A 19,847-nucleotide genomic window follows, 5' to 3' on the forward strand; every position below is an offset into this window, starting at 1 on the left:
TGCACAGCTTCACTGTATCTTTGTAGTCCTCATGAGAGACCTGTCCCCTTTTCTTTTTCTTCTCTTCCCCTTCTTTTGTTCTTGAGGTCCAGGCAAAGGTCCCTATTCAGCCAGGCCAGGCTCCTTCCTCACCAACTTGTTTTCTGGCACACAGGGACAGTCTGTTCCTGTGCTTTTAAGACATCCCTCTTGTAGCATGTCCAGCCTTCCTGGAGTCCTCTCTCCATCAGGGAGGCCTTTCAAGAGTGTTTGTCAATCAGTCTCCTGAACAGGGCAAAGTTCCCTCTGCAGAAGTGCTGGGTGGCAGTTTTACTAAGCTCTCTCCTTGTTTCACCCAGGACTGAAAACTCATTCATCTCATGATCACTACACACTAGACAGGTCCAACGTTCACAGGAAGCTGTCTCAGAGGACACCTTCCCTGGTTAGCTCCCTCACCAGTTACATCACAAAGTTATCCTCCACACACTCCAGGAACCTCCAAGCCTGCTCCCTGGTGTATTGTATTGCCAGCAGACATCTGGAGAGCTGATGTCCCCAATGGGAACAAGGAGAAATGATTGTGACAGCTCTCTCAACCACTCATAAAAAAATTTCAGCTACCTCTTCACTCGAGCTGGGTGGTCTGTAACAGATTCCCACCACAGAATTAGTCTTGCTGGCCTTACTCCTGATTCTTACTCGTAAGGACTCAACCCCATCATCACCTCCATTCATTTGAACGGTTTCATGTGTCTTCCTAACAGAGGGTCACTCCACCACCTCCTCTTCTCTGCCTATCCCTTCTGAAAAGCTGGTACCCATCAATTGCACCACTCCTGTGGTGGAAGTCATTCCAACAGGTTTCTGTGATGGCTGCTACCCAACTCACCAAAAAGGGGCTCCCCCAAACAAGCCTCATCCTATCTTGATGTCTTTGGCAGCCCAACGCAATGAAGTGAGTAAGAGTGACAACTTTTTCCCCTCGGAGCTATTCAAGCATGTCACCTACCACACGTCACCTACCACACTCCCCAGCAGCCACAGAAAGCAAACCTACCTGCTTCATACCTGCCCAAGCCTCCCCGACCTTGAAACAGCTGTTCTCTTACCTGATGAAGGTGCCCAAGGAAGGCCTGGGCCTGGGCTGTAGAGATTGGTCCTCCAACAGGCACAGGCTGCTTTTGAAAGTCCAGGCCATTTGTTTGTGTGCCTGATGAAAGACAAGACATTAAAATGCATTACTTAGTACTTCCATGAAATTGAGTAAGAATTAAGTCTCTGGCTACTCTCTGCATAAGCCCCCAGAGCCAGGTTGGTGCAGTCCCTGCTACTGCTGATTGAGAGCAGCCCTGTGGAGAAGGGGTACTGATGGGTAGAATGCTGGGCATGAGCCAGCAATGCACACCTGCAGCTCAGAAGGGCAATCACACCCTGGGCTGTGTCTAAAGAAGCAGGGCAGCAGGTTGAGGGAGGTGATTCTGACCCTTGCTCAACCCTGGTGTGACCTCGACTGGCGTATAGTGTCAGTTCTAGAGTCCTCAGCACAAGGAGGCCATGGGACTGTTTGAGTGAGTCCAGAGGAGGCCACAAAAATGATCCAAGGGCTCAAACACCTCTCCTATGAGGCTGGGCTCAGATAATTGGGATTCTTCAGCCTGAAGAAAGCTCCAGGGAGACCTACTGCAGTCTCTCAGTACTTAAAAGAGGTGTCTAAGAAAGGTGTGGACAATTGCTTTAGGTCAGAATGGCTCTGGGCAACCTGATCTAGTTGAGGGTGCCCCTGCTTACTGCAGACTAGTGACTTTTGGAGGTCCCTTCCAACCCAGACCATTCTGTGATTCTATGAACAGACTGAGAGTAACAACTGACATTTGTTACTGAAGTGGGGGAGGGGGTGGAAAGCACTTCCAGTGTCACTTCCAGACTTTGATAATACAGCATTTGTCAGCTGACACCATCATAATTTCTTCAGCTTCTGTCATCTTACCTGTTCTACACACACTGTTATCCCACTCATCTCTGCTATGGTTTGAGAACCAAATGTGTGCCTGCTGCTAAGGTTAAACTGAGTTTCCATTCTTCATGTACTCTATTCAGCAGCTGAAGACGTTGCTAAAGTTGAGTAAGTGGCAAGAACAGTAGGTATGAAAGGTAGCTCTCATACCAGTAAACCAATACTTGATTAGAAAGGAAGCAGTGTAAATATGCAGCAGCTATGGGCTATGGCTCTGCTCTTTTGATAAAAGCTATCTCCACATTTCATGAGTGTTTGTGTGGAGCTCTCGTTACACAGGGTAAATGCCTGCCCTTACTTTTGCCCTCACCCACTTTCATACAGCTAAACCCACATTATTCGGTGATATTTTTGTTGTCTTCTCCCTAAATATCTCAGATGACAATGAAAACTCCCAAACTATCCCCAAATAAGAGAAGAACAACAAATGAAAAAAAAATCCACACTACAGAATTCACTTCTGCTAAAAGCAATAGCTACAAACTTTTCAGACTCATTATGTGGGAAGAATACAAAAATGAACATTGGTTTTGTAAGTGTGATGGTTTGGGAGTTGCTCACTCCCCCCCCACACACTCTCTTATGAAATCACCCAGACTAGACTCAGCCGAGCTGGAAATCAAGGAATGAAGCTTTATGTTCACAGCCATTGTTAACTCTCACAAAAGTTAACAAGCAGAGAGTTAACAAGATACAAGCAGAGAGTTACAACAGTTACAGCTACAGACAGAAACAGACACGGTAAAGGTAATACAGAAACACAACAGCCCTGCCAGAAACCAGAGTGCCCAGGAGGGGCTCCCGACCACCCTGCCACCTCCTTTCCACCCGTCCACCTTATCCCAGAGTATACCTTACAGGCAAGGTGAGTTGGAGGATCAGCCAGGGGGGTTAGGAAGAAGGATTAGTTACACAGAAGCAGCCCAGGGCACCAACTGCAACAGGGACACACACACAGGCTCTCCTGCTCCGTCTTATCTATGTTTGTGTCCTTGTTTCTATCCATCTCAGCAAGCCTATGAGTGCAGCAGACAGCACCAGTGTTTCCTTCCCACAGCCCATAATCTAACTTCTCTCAGGAAATTATTCCACTTTGCCTCGCACTAGCACAGTATGTTGGGCATTATTACCTACGCTGCCTAATGACACAAAGAGAGATTCTAACTGCAGCTGCCTGGGTGGAACTTCTAGGACAGGGGACGTGATTTTAAAAACTGTGTGACTCAAAGGAAGCAAAACCAGCTCTACACTTGCAGGTTTAATCTTTATGACAATCAGATTGTGTTCAGTGTCTATGGACAGGAGTTCAGGTAACTCATACTTTAAAATAATTTCATTATTTCCATTTTTCTCTAAAGGGAAATCACAGAATCAACCAGATTGGAAGAGGCCTCCAAGCTCAGCCAGTCCAACCTAGCACCCAGCCCTGGCCAGTCAACCAGACCATGGCACTTAGTGCCCCAGCCAGGCTTGGCTTCAACACCTCCAGCCACAGCGACTCCACCACCTCCCTGGGCAGCCCATTCCAATGCCAATCACTCTCTCTGCCAACAACTTCCTCCTCACATCCAGCCTAGGCCTCCCCTGCCTCCCTTCAGGTAGTTTTAAGAGAGCAATGAGGTCTGCCCTGAGCCTCCTCTCCTCCAGGCTAAACCACCCCAGCTTGCAGTTGTCAAACAAGAGGAGTTTGCAACCCCTTAGAAACATCTGCAAAAGCCATCAGGCATAAAATTTGACCAGTAAAAAGACCATCCAATATTTCACACTGCTATTTTGACCGACAAAAAATCTTACACAGATTAAACTTCCAACGTTCATTAAACACAGATGCAAAGCAGACTGTCAGGTTTCCAGCACCCATGCAAGGTATATTGAATGCCTTTCATGCATCTTTGGTGTGGGTGCTACAGGGGAACTGTTGATCTACTCTGCTTTTTTTAATTCTGTGCTTTGAGGTCAGGGTTTAGAGACTTAAAAGTCATATGTGCAGCCAAAGAGAGCACAGACACATCACAAATATTCAACTTTTCAACTATGTAAAATCACTTTGCTTTATGAGTCTGAAACTGCAGTAGAGTGAACGGAATGGCTATTGCTGCTCAGAGAGCAGCCAGGAAGAAAGGGACCAGGGGCACTGTTAGATAGTAGCTGAACATGAGGCAGCAGTGTGCCCAGGTGGGCAGCAGTGCCAGTGGCATCCTGGGCTGGCTCAGGAGCAGTGTGGCCAGCAGGACAAGGGAGATTATTCTGCCCCTGTGCTCAGCACTGCTCAGGCCACATCTTGAGTCATAGAATCGGTCAGGGTTGGAAGGGATCACAAGGATTAGCCAGCTCCAAACCCCCCAGCCATGGGTAAGGACACCCTACCCTAGAGCAGGCTACCCACAGCCTCAGCCAGCCTGGCCTTAAACACCTCCAGCCATGAGGCCTCAACCACCTCCCTGGGCAACCCATTCCAGCCTCTCACCACTCTCAAGCCCAACTTCCTCCTCACCTCCAGCCTCACTCTCCCCACCTCCAGCTTTGCTCCATTCCCCCCACTCCTGGCACTCCCTCACAGCCTAAAAAGTCCCTCCCCAGCTCTTTTGCAGCCCATTTCAGATCCTGGAAGGCCACAAGAAGGTCACCTGGGAGCCTCCTCTTCTGCAGACTGCACAGCCCCAACTCTTTCAGTCTGCTCACAGCAGAGCTGCTGCAGCCCTCTGACCATCCTCCTGGCTCTGCTCTGGGCACTCTCCAGCATCTCCACAGCCCTCTTGTCCCAGGGGCTCCAGAGCTGGATGCAGGACTCCAGGTGGGGTCTCAGCAGAGCACAGCAGAGGGGGAGAATCCCCTCCCTGGCCCTGCTGGCCACACTTCTGCTGCTGCAGCCCAGGCTCTGCTTGGCTTTCTGGGCTGCAAGTGCACACTGCTGGCTCCTGTTGAGCTTCTCATCCACCAGCACCCCCAAGTGCCTCTCCTCAGGACTGCTCTCCAGCCACTCACTGCCCAGCCTGAATTTGTGCTTGGGATTGCCTCAACCCAGCTGCAGGACCTTGCCTTTGGTCTTGTTGAATCTCCTGAGCTTGGCTTGTGCCCACCTCTGCAGCCTGTCCAGGTCCCTCTGGATGGATCCTGCCCTCCAGCCTGGCAGCTGCACCACACAGCTTGGTGTGGTCAGCAAATTGAGAGTGCATTCAGTGCCACTGTCCATGGCACCCAGAAAGATGTTGAACAAGACTGGTCCTGTGTCCAGTTCTGGGCTCCTCAATTCAAGAGAGATGTTGAGGTGCAGGAAGGTGTCCAGAGAAGGGCAGCAAGGCTGGGGAGGGGCCTGGAGCAGAGCCCTGTGAGGAGAGGCTGAGGGAGCTGGGGGTGTGCAGCCTGCAGAAGAGGAGGCTCAGGGCAGAGCTCATTGCTGTTTACAACTACCTGAAAGGAGGCTGTAGCCAGGTGGGGTTGGGCTCTTCTCCCAGGTACCCAGCAACAGAAGAAGGGGATAAAGTGTGAAGCTGTGCCAGGGCAGGTCTAGGCTGGATGTGAGGACGAAGTTGTTGTCAGAGAGTGATTGGCATTGGAATGGGCTGCCCAGGGAGGTGCTGGAGTTGCTGTCCCTGGAAGTGTTGAAGCAAAGGCTGGATGGGGCACTGAGTGCCATGGTCTTGTTGATTGTCTAGGGCTGGGTGCTAGGTTGGATGGAATTAGATTGAAGGCCACTTCCCACCTGGTTGATTCTATGAAGAACTTACTCCCTCAATAAAGATCATAACCATCAGAATTTAGTCTAAGTCTACAAACTGCTTAAGAAACTAAGAGCAGTGAGAAATTACAGGTCTGAGGAGGTGTGGGGTAAGGTCCAATAAAGGAGTCAGGAAGGGAATGCAGAGAAAAACTAAAAAAAGATATGCACTGTGCTCTGATCTACCTGCATCAGGACACCATTTCTCCATCTCCCTCTTCTCTCTGCATGAACTGAGAGTTATCTCCAAAACTCATGAATTGTTGATTTCTTGTCCACATTACTAGTAAGAAGTTCAGCATTTGTATTTGCCCAGAATTTTAGCAATTAAAGAATATTTCATGACCCCTCTCCCACCTGCCTATAGACTTTCATCTTATGGAAACTGAGGGGAAAGAAAAAAATCCATCTCTGGAAATACCAATCTCTGGAAATGAAGCATGTAAACAAAGAATTTTTAGAGTCTTTCCAAATCATACACTTATGGAAATTATTTTGCTGCTATGTCACTGCGTACCACAACACTTGAGTTTCCACAGACAACATAATCTTGGTTTTCATAGCACTCCATTCACACAGCTCTAAAATATATATACACATTAAACAAACAGATTTTTTAGAAATTTTTCATGCTGTAACCTATAAAAAGGAAATCAAAAGAGGTGTCATAGAACCAGCCATGTTGGAAGAGACCTCCAAGCAGAGCCAGTCCAACCTAGCACCCAGCCCTGGCCAATCAACCAGACCATGGCACTAAGTGCCCCAGCCAGGCTTGGCTTCAACACCTCCAGGCACAGCCACTCCACCACCTCCCTGGGCAGCCCATTCCAATGCCAATCACTCTCTCTGACAACAACTTCCTCCTAACAGCCAGGCTAGACCTCCCCTCGCACAACTTGACACTGTGTCCCCTTGTTCTATTGCTGCTTGCCTGGCAGCAGAGCCCAACCTCACCTGGCTACAGCCTCCTTTCAGGTAGTTACAGACAGCAATGAGGTCTGCCCTGAGCCTCCTCTTCTGCAGGCTGCACACCCCCAGCTCCCTCAGCCTCTCCTCACAGGGCTGTGCTCCAGGCCCCTCCCCAGCCTTGCTGCCCTTCTCTGGACACCTTCCAGCACCTCAACATCTCTCTTGAATTCAGGAGCCCAGAACTGGACACAGCACTCAAGGGGTGGCCTGAGCAGTGCTGAGCACAGGGGCACAAGAACCTCCCTTGTCCTGCTGCCCACACTGCTCCTGAGCCAGCCCAGGATGCCATTGGCTCTGCTGCCCACCTGGGCACACTGCTGCCTCATCTTTAGCTCCTATCTACCAGCACCCCCGGGTCCCTTTCTGCTTGGCTGCTCTCAGCCACTCTGTCCTTTTACTCCAAGACACTCTCCTCTCTCTCTTTTCCCCCAGTAGACTGCCTACCTACTACTGAAAGTTGGAAAAGAGCTGTTTGATTCTGCAAAACTGGCGATCAGTTGATCCATTTATGTTGGTATGAAAACAACCATCCAACGCCACTTGGACTTAGAAAGACTTTTCTGTAGTTGCTTCACTCATCTGAAATCTGCTTGCTTTTTCAGGTGCTTAAAGAGCGAGATAATTTAGCAAAATAATTCTGAAGCTAAAATCTATTTCAGGCATTTTATTGTGACTGCTACACTCAAGGACTTTAGTACATTCCCTAAGTAGAGTTAGTGATACAGACTTTGTTAACCCTTCCACGAAACTCAGCATCAGCAATCTGTGACACACTAGCCAAGTCTTCTTTACCAGTGCCAAATGTACCTTTTCTGCTCTTGACAACACTAGTCTGTCAAGTGTAAATTCCATCCACTACAGTATTTTCTCTTAAAATTTTCGAATGGCATCAGCTTACCACTGTTTAGAACAGGAATGAGACAAGCATTCACTGAGGCTTTAAAAGACAGGCTAGTACTGCTTACACAGCTGACTCAAGTTAGTCACAGAGGTCCCTACATGATGGTTACAAGAAGCTACAAAAAAAAGAACTCTTGAGTGATTATAAACATAATCTTTATGCATTTTGCTGGAGCCTACATTCCCCTTGCAATCAACAGCACTGAAGAATGCCTTAGCAACTCAGCTGAAGCTTGACTTCTTACTAAGTATGCATAGAGCCTAACATCATAATGGAAGTACTCTGCTCAGAAGCCCAAAATTACATTGCATGAGTATTGCTTTCAGGATTTAAAATACACCAGCTGACTAATACAGTTGGTGCTTGGGCCTCCAAAGAAGGTTATAAAAGTGATTAATCACTGCCCCCAGTGGTTTGCAAGTACTACACTTCAAACCAAAACAGTGACTGCAGAATGGAGTCCTCACTAACTCTACGTTACCTTAGTGTGCATTATCTAATAAGTCTGGAAACAAAACTGAGAGAAATGACTGGGTATGTATAAATTACAGAAATGGTATTTGTGAAAGGTCCAAACACCAACATTTGCAGTAACTAACCACCCCTTTTTGTGATGAAAGCACCTACCTGCAGCTTTACAAGCCAGCAATTCATTTACACCGTGACCACTACACTCACACTGGTGAAGAAGCTGTCTAGGAGGGCAGAGCCAGGGTGCCGCTGAAGCAGATGCAGTGCTTCTAGGACAACAGACTACCTTTGAGTAAATGAAGTTCTTCTCTTTAACAACTCAGCTGAGGTGAAATTGCAAGCTAAAGTGGCACTGAAGGAAGTGCATTGGGAACGCACTCTTTGGAGAAAGCATACCCAGGGAACTGTATTCACACAGAGTAGGAAGTAAGAATTTTCTCCTAGCTACAAGGACTCTAGAGGGATCTTTAACACCATTCTCCTATTGATGCTGTTTATGACTATGAAATATTTACCACCCATGTCTTCTAAATAATGCTTTCTGTCATTCTAAACCAGTATTAAATACAAAAGAAATTATTTTTGTACATAAAAGGAATTCACACCTCTCCTATTACAAATACAGGGGGAACAGTAAAAACTGAGATGCCAGGAACAAAATACACCTTAGTGAGTGAGCAGAATTCACTCTGAGTGCACTGGCAAAAAACATCCACCTGCTAGATCACCATCAGGAATACTCAGTCACTCTCGCTGTACTAACACCTTGCACACAGAATAAGGAGACAGTAGCTTAAAATTAAATTCTGAATTTCACCACAGTTCCAGAGTCTTATTCTAAACTCCTGTTGTTGAACCAAGAAGAACAACAATTTTCCTCACTCAAGGTAGCCAAACCTCTCTCAAAGCACAAGAACAAGCTCCTTCTCATTAAAATTGTCTTCTCAAATGCTATTCTAACCTCAGTAAAGATTCTGAGTTAGGATACACTATTTGCTTTCCACTTGGAACTGTCATTTCTCTGGATGTAAAAATGAACATTACCTCTAGAAAGAAATTAAAGCATGATAGGTATGACTGAGATGCAGAGGCTTAAACTTCTTCAAGCTTCTCCAACTTCACCCCATCTAAGGCTGTGCCAAAAGGCACATTGGGCCTGACATAAAGGCTGCTCTTCCCAGCCAAATTTCCATGGTCTAACACAGGACAAAATGACAGAAAAGCCAACTAACATTTTATTTATTTTTCAAATGTGGGCAAATTATGCTTTCCCCCTTGGTTTTGTTGTTGAGAACTCTTGTGAGAGCTTGAATGAAATCTGAAATGGAAATGGTCTCAGGCAGTGGCCTGCATCTCTGCCAGGGAAAATTTTAATACAAGCAAATACGAGAGGCTGAGGGAGCTGGGGGTGTGCAGCCTGCAGCAGAGGAGGCTCAGGGCAGGGCTCATTGCTGTCTGCAACTACCTGAAGGGAGGCTGTAGCCAGGTGGGGTTGGGCTCTTCTGCCAGGCACCCAGCAACAGAACAAGGGGACACAGTCTCAAGCTGTGTCAGGGGAGGTCTAGGCTGGATGTTAGGAGGAAGTTGTTGTCAGAGAGAGTGATTGGCATTGGAATGGGCTGCGCAGGGAGGTGCTGGAGTCGCCATCCCTGGAGGTGTTCATGAAAGGCCTGGCTGGGGCACTTAGTGCCATGGTCTGGTTGACTGGCCAGGGCTGGGTGCTAGGTTGGACTGGCTGAGCTTGGAGGTCTCTTCCAATCCAGTTGATTCTATGATTCTATTCTATGTGCCAAAAGGCATGTTTGGCCTGAAAAAGGCTGCTCCTCCCAGCCAAATTTCAATGTTCTGTTCTAATATATGACCAAGTTACAGAAAAGCCAATTAGCATTTTATTTATTTTTCAAATGTGGACAAATTATGCTTTCCCCCTTGGTGTTGTTGGTGAGAACTCTTGTGAGAGCTTGAATGAAATCTGAAATGGAAACAATATCAAGCAGTGGCCTGAAAACTTCAGCCCAAGTGAAATATGAAGTTAGAGGTGTCCTAGGTATGCTCCTCAAGGAATAACATGAGACTCCATATGGAGAGCTAGTGCCACCAGAGCTTTCACAGTATCAGAAACTTTACAGATAAAGTGAGGAAGAGGGATCAGGCGTTTAAGGTGCAGGTAGTGCTCTGATGCTGTAGGTGTGAATAATGTCCTGCTAATAGTAGGATTAAATGGCAAGACAAAATTGCTCCCAAGTCTCTAAAAACAGTAGAAGTGTGTTAGGGAGATCATTTTGATTTGCTTTCAGTTCCTATAAACTGATAAAGAAATTTTGCTTTTAATTTCTGTTCAATTCCATCAGCAAACATCCAGGCTCCACTCCATCTTTTCTTACCTGTGTTCCCATCCCCACTCTCCATGGATGGTTTACTGGTTTCTGACGGATTGTTCATTCTTGAGTCTGCATTAAAACAGAAATAAAGATAAAATATGAGGAGGGGGAACGGTAACAACCAATAAATCTAGTCACACCCTACTGTTCAAGGCAAGAATAGAACATGAAAAAGTTGATACATGCATTATGCTGATCCATATTATAACACAGAAACAGTGATCAACAGCAGAACACAATAATGAATCTCCAACATAAACAGTGTTCCCAAATTTGTCATTATTCCTGTATGCTGAAGTATGGTGCTAAAGGAATGAAAGACAACAGGGTGGAGGGCAAAGATAGGCAAGAACTTAATTTTTAGTACAAAGAAATTTATAGAGGCAAAAAGGAGGAAAAAACAAAATCACCCAAACGTGTCTAACCACCATGGCCTATATTATTCTTGTGCTCATCCCCCCCACAAGAGAAAGGAAATTCAGTCATAATTTAATAGATGTCAGTTTCCTAACAGTGCATTTTTATTTTACAGGGGTGTGACTGACACTGATATTTTATATTTTCTATGTATTCATGCAAAACCATACAAATAAAATAATTTATCTTCTTTCTCCCTCCAGGTGAATCTACTGAAAAGTCTGCTCCTGGCTTCAAAGCCTGCCAGCTGATTGTAGTGCAATGCAGAGGGCCTCTTCAGATGACATGAGAGTAATTTTCTTATGTAGGAACCCATACAAATGTTTTGTGGACAGCATCAGCTCTCCAGCTTACTACCTCCCGATTTTTTGCTACCAACCTCACTGTACCACACTGTCACAAAACTAAAAGACAGATCAGCTCATAAAATGAAGCAGAAGCAAATCCTTCAGCAGGATCTTCCATCCCCATAACCAGTGAAGTGCAAGGACAACGAAGATTTCCTCTTGCTGGGTGCTCAAAGGGTTACCTTTCTCACGTACTTCCCACCAAAGCACTGACTTCCAAAACAGCGACTGGCCGAAGAAGAATACCACAGCAGCATTACCTACTGCATCCCTTCCCCACATGCTTGTAAGAATGCCCAGGCACATCGCTGCTTGGCAGCCTGTACGAGCTGGAAACAAGAGGCCAGTCTGCTGCTGTGTGCTGTCACCTGCGCCTGTCCAGAGACCAGCGCTACCCTCAGGCTACCAGCACTGAGGTGACAGCCGCAGAGTAAGGCAAGCACAAGCCATAAGGAACAAAGCACATCGACAGAGCCTGAACGAAAACGGGAATAATGACAAGGCCTGGCTGGGAGTACAGGTGGGAGGAGGAGGGAGGTAGCTGGAAACGCAATGCGTGAGAGAAAAGGTTAAGTGACACCAATCTTGGAACAACTCCAACAAGCAGTTAGGAAGCACAGCACTAGACCCAGGGACATCTTTAGAACAAATGTAGCTCGCCTCCTAAACAACTGCTGCAGTGGAACCTAGTTAGGCCTAGCCCAGATAACACAGAGGACTGTAACTAGTAAGAATCTTCCCTAGACAAGTTACCTCAACCTCTCCAGAGCCTCCACAGCTCCCAGAAAGTGCCTGTGCTTAAACCTTTCCAGTGTCAGCCACACGGAAAGGAGAGTTAAGCTACCCACATTACTTTCAGTGCCGAGTTAGACACGGGTTAAATGGCTTTCTGGAAGGGGGAAGGAGGGCGAAGGAACTCTGCAGCGGCACACTGCTTGCTCAGGCTCTAGCAAAAGAGGCTGCAAGTTCTGCCGTGTTTCTCGCAACCTGTGCTTAGCAGATTAAAGCTGCAAGTCCAAAGTCTTGAAAGCCAGCGCTCCTCCAGGGCTGCAGATACAGAACGTACTGCTTCTCAGCTCCTTATTTTGTCATTTTCCACATCTGGCCAGGCTGAGCCACACTCTAGAAACAGAACACAAGTTCCACCGACTGCACAGCGACTGCTGTCCAAGCGTCCCTCTGTACTGATACACCCCTGTGTAAAACAAGGTAGCTTTCTATCTAGAAGCTGCACGTATCTTCAATCGTGTTGAGTGTGGCACCACACACTGGAAGCGATTACAGGTAGCGTTAGTTCCTTCCTCCACACACCGCTGGTGACTGAAATTAGCGTAGGCTGAGAGAACGCTGAATGGAAGACTTCATTGTGGACACAACCACAAAGAGTCCTCAAGCAGCAACAAAAGGAGAAAAGAGGGCTTAGAAGTCAAATATTTGATTGAAAAACTAGGCTAACCGATGGGGCTAATGGAGAGAAGAGCTTTTTTTAAGCCCATAGCACAAGGACAGACAGAACTCACAACAGCACTTACCACAGAAAGGAAGAGCAAAGGTTGAAGATTGCTTCTCAATAACATGGGAACCATTCACCAAACCACTTCAGAAAGCTGTCAAAGAAAACTACACAGGGCCTCCTCCGCTAGCTTGTTGCAGGAACTGCAGTGCTAGAGCCACCACGCAGGACAGTCACCACAGACAAACACGGAGTGGGGACACGACTGTCCTGCACACACAACTCCCAGCAACATATTGACTGCTCCCACTAGATGACAAGGTTCACACAACAAAAATCCCGGCGTGGCCAACACGCTTGCCCAAGACAGAGTTTTAACTGTAGAGGTATCTCCTCCTAAAGCAACCCAGACATGTTTCTCTGGCAGGCTACGCCGCAAAGTAAGTACTTTTAGCACAAATTTTCAGTGTTTCCCGGTACTAAACACAGGCAGGAAGCTTCCTCAACTACCAAATGTCCATCTGAATGATGGCTGTGGTAAAGATTCATCCCTAACAAAAACCTCAAACATGGCTACTGCAAAAAAAGCAGCAAGTTGGATAAAGAAACATCTTGCTAGCGCTGTTCAGGTTCAAACAAAGGCTAGCACCCATTATTTCACTATTTCTCATTCAATCTGTGGGCTTTCTGCATGTAAAACACCAAGAACAATGACACTATTTCCATTGCAAATGGTATGATATACATCTGAAGAACGAAACTGCTACCAGCAACACAGACACATATCCGCAGGATACTAAACCTACAGATTAGTTAAAAGGTCAAAAGAAAAAGATTCTGCAGTTTACAGATGCTTATATGATTTCAGCTCTAAAGTTAAAAGAATAAACCAAGTGGGCTAAAAGAAAAGCACCACAATGCCCTCACCTTCTCTTCCCCCATCCCCCCCCCCCGTAGATCATTAAATACAGGCCCTGGACTACAACTTCTGCCAACATTATCTAGAAACACCCCACAGAAGGATCGAAAGAAGCAGGTGCACGACTGAAATCAAACTCTCAGGAGTGAACACATTCAGTACTGCTGCTTTGCTGGCACAGCTGAGGGTGCCACAAGGCAGTGCTGTGCCAGGCTTTCACACACCCCCAGTAACATTTCAAAGGTATTCATAAGGAAGCAGCAGTGGATACCGGACCAAGCTGGAATATTATGGGCTGTGCATAGATAGCAACACCCAGAAAATCTTAACGTGAAATACATTATTAACTATTTCCTTTCACCCATAAAACTGACCAATATTCCATCAATGAAAGCAAAAATTATTCATGGACATGTGTGGAAAAAACAAATTTCCATGTGAGTGAAAACCATGTCAGGAATCCTTCAGAAATTAATTTACTGAAAATATACATATTCAGATGCCTGCTAGAAAATTTTATATCAAAAACATATTCTTATTCTGACATGAGCTTACATAAACGATTATTATTATTTGCTGTTGTTATCATTACTAAAAATAATATTAGTGATAATAATAATACATAAAATCTTTGGGGAAAGAGTCTTGAAAATAAATAAAAGGTATTGTAAAATTAGGACAATCTGTTTCTACATCTCATTTTAAAAGACTGTTCTGCCATCCTGATGGAATCTCAGCACAGGAAATATATTATCCCAGTAACCTTAAGCACAGCTTGCAACGGTATCAATGGCAACCACTGTGCACTCCACCTTACTTTCTCTTACGCATGAAGAGCCTTGCCATTACATTAAAAACACACAGACATAATATACATTCTGTTGGGGAACTGCTCAATACAGCTACTACATACTTTGAGATTGTGACTCTCATTCATTTTAATGCTTTAAAATTCATAACACACAGATATGCAAGTCAAGTCCAGTGTTTGTTAGAACTCAGATGCTTCTCAGATTGAAATCCTAAAAGCAAAAGGTCTGTATTAATATCAGCCAAGCCTAGCAGCAAATCTCTCCAGAGCAGAGGAAACAAATTCTCCTGGAACAAGGCAAAGAAAAAGAAGGGGAAAAAAAACCCAAACCCAAGCCATGTATTTTCCTGGTAGATCTATCTATCAAGCAGCTACTTGCTGCTGATTCACTGATGAGCTTCAGCCTTACAAACACCTTCTCCAGCTTCTGCATACGTGATTACGCCTCTATGCATAGTCAACCTCACAGCCTCTATTTCCATTCTAAACGCTCATAAGAAAGAGCTGAGCTGGTACCCACCTAGAACGTAGTCGCTGCAGTCCAGCATTGCTGTGGTATCCTCTACAGGTTCAGATAGTCCAAGGAAAGGGAGAATGACAATTTCTATCAAATCTACACTACTGCTCTCAACAGTACACGAAAGGGAGTGGGGAGGTGGGGGAAGAAATACAACTTCAGTTACACCATAGCAATCTTCAACTGAACAGGGAAACTTCAGTTGCTCTGTGGAGTTTTAGTCTCTCCTACTAGCTGTGTCTGACATTGTCAAGGCGACTGAAGCGTGAAAAGTTCCCCTTTTTGTAATAAAATAGAAACAAAGATTGCAGCTGGCAGTTTCCATAATGAAGCTTAATCAGTATGCGCCTGATTAGGGCCTTATGCAAATCTCCTCTCGTTAGCACAGCAGCCAGCACTTTGAAGTCCATGAACAATTCATTTGCAGAGTACACTGAAAGCACTCCCTGCATAATTTAAATCACAGTATAAATATTTATCAGCTCATTTGCATATTAATTGGCAGTGCATGAAGGGAAAAATTATCTCCCGAGTGCCAGCATAATAACTAGGGAACAAAATGAATTTTCTTCCAATAGCTTGGCTTCTCAGCCCTAACTCCAGCACAGTACCACAGGGGAGCAGGGAGGGGAAGAAACAGGGTTCTGTTCAAATGCCACTGAAATGACACGTACAAATTAGAAACAACTCTACAGACTTAAGCACCTTTAATCTTATTCCTGCTGGCAACAATAACTTCGGTAATAAAGGGGATTTGGAAAAAGCTTTCTACACAATCCAAATAATCCCACAAAAACAATTAGCAAGGTAGAAGCTGAACACAAAGCTGTCAAACTGGTGCCTGCACATCTGTGTGGAGTTTTCCACATCCAAACATGAACTATCACAAGAAGGTGCTGGGTAAGAATACCACCAGGGCAAGGAAGCAGCACGATTCCCTTTAAATGGCTAAAAAGCTTGGTGATTCATTATCGGGTAATCCCTTTGCCATGGCCAACTTAACAGCAGTGGATATGTCAAGTATTGTGTAACATTTGACACCCACTAATCTATCCCAAGTGAAATCAAAATAGATTTAGTCTTTTGCTTTCCAATTACTTCCAAGAAAAAAAATCTATTACTAATCCCTTCGACAAACGTACATGATCCATCTAAACAAAGCTTACTGAGGGGCTATGGGCTTTGAGAAGGACACTTTACACCCAGGTTGCATCTTTGAATCACTCCATGATAACTAGAACACACTTGCAGCTGTGACCACAAATAGACCAAAGGACTGGAAAACTGCTAAGAGGCTTTTAGCCCATGGAAGAGTCAATCTTCTTTTCCAAAAGTGGTCCATGGAACTAAGTGTACTGTCAAACTATGAAGCCAGATGAAACTATTTCAGAATGTTCAACACTCGAATATTAGTGTCCTAAGCAGCAGAACTTTTATATAAAGACTCAAGCAAAGTGTGGTTATCACAACGTTTAATATCCAGCCACTGACCAGGAAAAAAATGTGATGAAGCAGGTGACCACAGGGTTGGGCCACCCACTTTCAGATACTCATGCAAATTTAAAGACTAAGTCCAGCCCTAAAAAAGTTAGCTGTACTTTCTTCTCCTCACTACTGAAGTGAATTCAAGCACCACCTCTCCAAACAAGTGACAGCAAGAGGAAAGGGACTTCTCAATCATCCAGTACTGACTGGAATTTATTTCCACGCTTGACCTCTTCTTCTGTTCAGGTTCATATCTCTACTTAACACAAGATGTTCCCTGCTCTATATTTAACAGGAGTGATCTACACTTGAAAAAGATTGCAAGAAGGGAAGGTGCTCCCAACTGCAGGCAAACAACTGTGTGTACTGAATAGGTTTTCCTAATACCTTGTTTCCAACTTGGTTTTCTACTCATTCACATGTCCCACTGAGAAATCTCAGGCACATCTCCACGGTTCGCAGACCTTCAGTAAACTTCATTCTTCCATACATGCTTTTGGAGTACACTGGGAGATAATCCGTTTGCTTCATCGGAAGAGTCTGGACACAAATGGTATAATAAGCCAAGCACTTCACAAAGCAAGTGTCAGTTTAAGTAGCGGCTGAGCTGAGGCAGCCACTAGCATAGTAAGAGGGCAGTAGTTTTGTCTTTGGGATCCTTTTCAAACAAGGCTGTGTTGAGCTGGATGAACACAGGTGCGGCACCAAAAGCACATGACTGCAGGAAGTGACTGTTAAAAGCAGGCACATGTAGTGATGGACGACTTGCATAAAACAACAGAACCAGTAAACAGCAAAACAAGCAGGGAAGGATTTGCTTGAAGCGGTATTAGCAAGTGTGCTGGTGGTATCGTGGTGTTACTCTTTGCCCATGCTACCTGTACTGCACTTGACAGCTAAAAGGGACAATGCAGAAGTTTTTTCCATTCCAACTGTACCAATCATTTCATCTGCCTTATAAAAACCCACTCTCACACAAATATTAATCTAGAATTGTAGCTTCCACTATTCTGATAATTGAAATAAAAGCTGTATACACTGACTTCTCTAACTAACAGTTGGGAAGGAAAAAGGTCAGTTCTTCCAATGACCGCTTATTTCTGTCACCATTTTGCTATGCTGGTTTTGAGGAGGGGTGAAGAAACAAAACCAAACCTCCAAAAGAACAAATAGACAATCAACAACCCAACCCAACAACAACACACACAAATAGATGTAAAAAAGAAAACAACAAACCCCAGCCCCCTCTTCTTTCATTTAGGCCACTACTACAACTGTTTATCTGTCAGGCTTCCAAAGGAGGCCTGAAGACATGAGTAGGAACACGTCTGCAGTGCATACCGCTCTGACTCAAACACGGCAGCAGAATATTGTAATCCAACTTCGTTTAGGTTCTGTCGTATCATTGGCTGTCCTTTTCTTTCTGAATTCTTATGTTAAAAGCTGCTTAAGAACCTGAACCAAAGCCCCAGTTCTGGTACTCATGTTTATGTAAAATACTACTCTGAGCTTTGCACACAAGGTAATGTTTCCTCCAAAGGCACCTCTGAGGAAGCAACGCACTTTGTGACCATCACTGCAAAGGACTCGTCATAGTCACACAACTACAGACATCTCAAAAAAAAAAGTTGATTTGCACTTCACCCAATTCCACAACTCCTAGATTGAAGGTTTTTCCCATTTGTGATTTTTCTTAAAACCAAATGAACTAAGCTCCTAACACAGCACGAGGTATGACAAAGGCAGGAGATTCTCCATGGAAGACTTTGGAATCCACAGGAGACTGCCTATCCTGTTCTCTTTACATGTCTTCCATATATTCCCACATCAAATTAATGCTTTTGGTTTGATGTCTCCCTCATCAGTTATCACCTTATTCACTTCTATTAATTAGAATTGATACTTAAATAGCCTTTTCTTTTGTTGTTGTTTAAAGGGAACCTCATTGCCCCTGCAGGTTATGCAACTCTTGGTTAGACCTCCTTCTGCATCTTCTCTATGTCTCTTATAGGCTTTTTTTCCCATTTATGCCCAAGTGACAGACTGTAAAATCTGCAAAACTATTCCTGCCTAATCAATTGTAAGTGCTATGAATAGTGAAAGTTGTTACAAACTAGGAGGAATCATAAAATCAACCAGGTTGGAAGAGACCTCCAAGCTCAGCCAGCCCAACCCAGCACCTAGCCCTGGCCAATCAACCAGACCATGGCTCTAAGTGCCCCAGCCAGGCTTGGCTTCAACACCTCCAGCCACAGAGACTCCACCACCTCCCTGGGCAGCCCATTCCAGTGCCAATCACTCTCTCTGACAACAACTTCCTCCTAACATCCAGCCTAGACCTGCCCTGCCACAACTTAAGACTGTCCCCTTCTTCTGTTGCTGCTTGCCTGGCAGCAGAGCCCAACCCCACCTGGCTACAGCCTCCCTTCAGGGAGTTGCAGAGGTCTGCCCTGAGCCTCCTCTGCTGCAGGCTGCACACCCCCAGCTCCCTCAGCCTCTCCTCACAGGGCTCTGCTCCAGGCCCCTCACCAGCTTCATCTTCTCTGGACACCTTCCAGTACCTCAACATCCCTCTTGAATTGAGGAGCCCAGAACTGGACACAGGACTCAACATACTCAAGGATGTTTGAATCCTTGTATTTGGGGCTCTTTTTCTTTTTATAACTAATTATTTTTTAAGCTACAAATGAGGCAGAATTAAAAGGGTATAAAGTTATTATCAACATTGCTCAACATTTCTGCAGGGGAAAGGAATCTTCATTCTTCTCTAGATATGCTTCCATATGTTAGTAAAATGTCATTTACTACATGCCCTCAATGACAGATGGGAAATTTCTACCACTAGTCAGCTCTGTGACAAGTGTGACCTTTGTAGACTTTGTGGGCAGACTTTCTGTGTAGCACAGCAAGATTACACAATAAGCCAACAACATTCCTTTCCTTTTGATGGGTATACTTGGAGTAACACAAAGAAAGGAAATAAGATATCCACTGTAACATATTAACATACTGCCTTCATTAGTGTGGCAGTGTCTAGTTTATTTTATCTTGGAGAACCACTGAAGAAGACTGGTCAAGAAACCTTTGATAAGAGTGCATGACCAAGCACAAGGTCAATGAATACTGGCAACACTCAGAGTAAGGCTACTTCCTATGCACCACACCAACACAGACCTTCTTTAGGTAGAAGTAGCTCTACCGTTATACAGAGCTACTGCCTTTTACTTCAAGACATTTCCACTACTCCATTTCACAAGCTAAATGAACCCTAGTAAAAGTTTCATCACACAGAACTTCTATGTGCTATTTAAAAAGTGGGGCTGTGCAGCCTGGAGAAGAGAAGGCTTCGAGGAGACCTTGGAGTGGCTTTCCAGTATCTGAAGTGGGCTACAGGAAGGCTGGGGAGGGACTATTGACAAGGTCTTGTAATGACAGAACAAGGGGGAATGGGTTTAAACTGGC

At 45.1% G+C, this 19,847-nt stretch overlaps 1 protein-coding gene across 3 annotated transcripts in view; it reads right to left on the bottom strand.

The window, feature by feature from the left end:
* The window catches only part of POU2F1 (POU class 2 homeobox 1), a 134,629-nt gene that overhangs the window by 55,909 nt on the left and 58,873 nt on the right, over positions 1-19,847 (bottom strand). For 2 of the 3 annotated variants that reach the window (XM_064152245.1, XM_064152244.1), the window contains exons 2-3: positions 10,440-10,505; positions 1,092-1,192 (exon numbers count right to left, since the gene is read on the bottom strand). In XM_064152245.1, coding sequence (XP_064008315.1) covers positions 1,092-1,192; positions 10,440-10,505 — 167 coding nt within the window. Of the gene's footprint in view, positions 1-1,091; positions 1,193-10,439; positions 10,506-14,903; positions 14,935-19,847 lie in introns of those variants that run through there. The other variant, XM_064152246.1, reaches the window with a different exon arrangement.

This window comes from Pogoniulus pusillus, chromosome 12 (assembly GCF_015220805.1).
Source record: "Pogoniulus pusillus isolate bPogPus1 chromosome 12, bPogPus1.pri, whole genome shotgun sequence".
Classification (NCBI taxonomy): Eukaryota; Metazoa; Chordata; class Aves; order Piciformes; family Lybiidae; genus Pogoniulus; species Pogoniulus pusillus.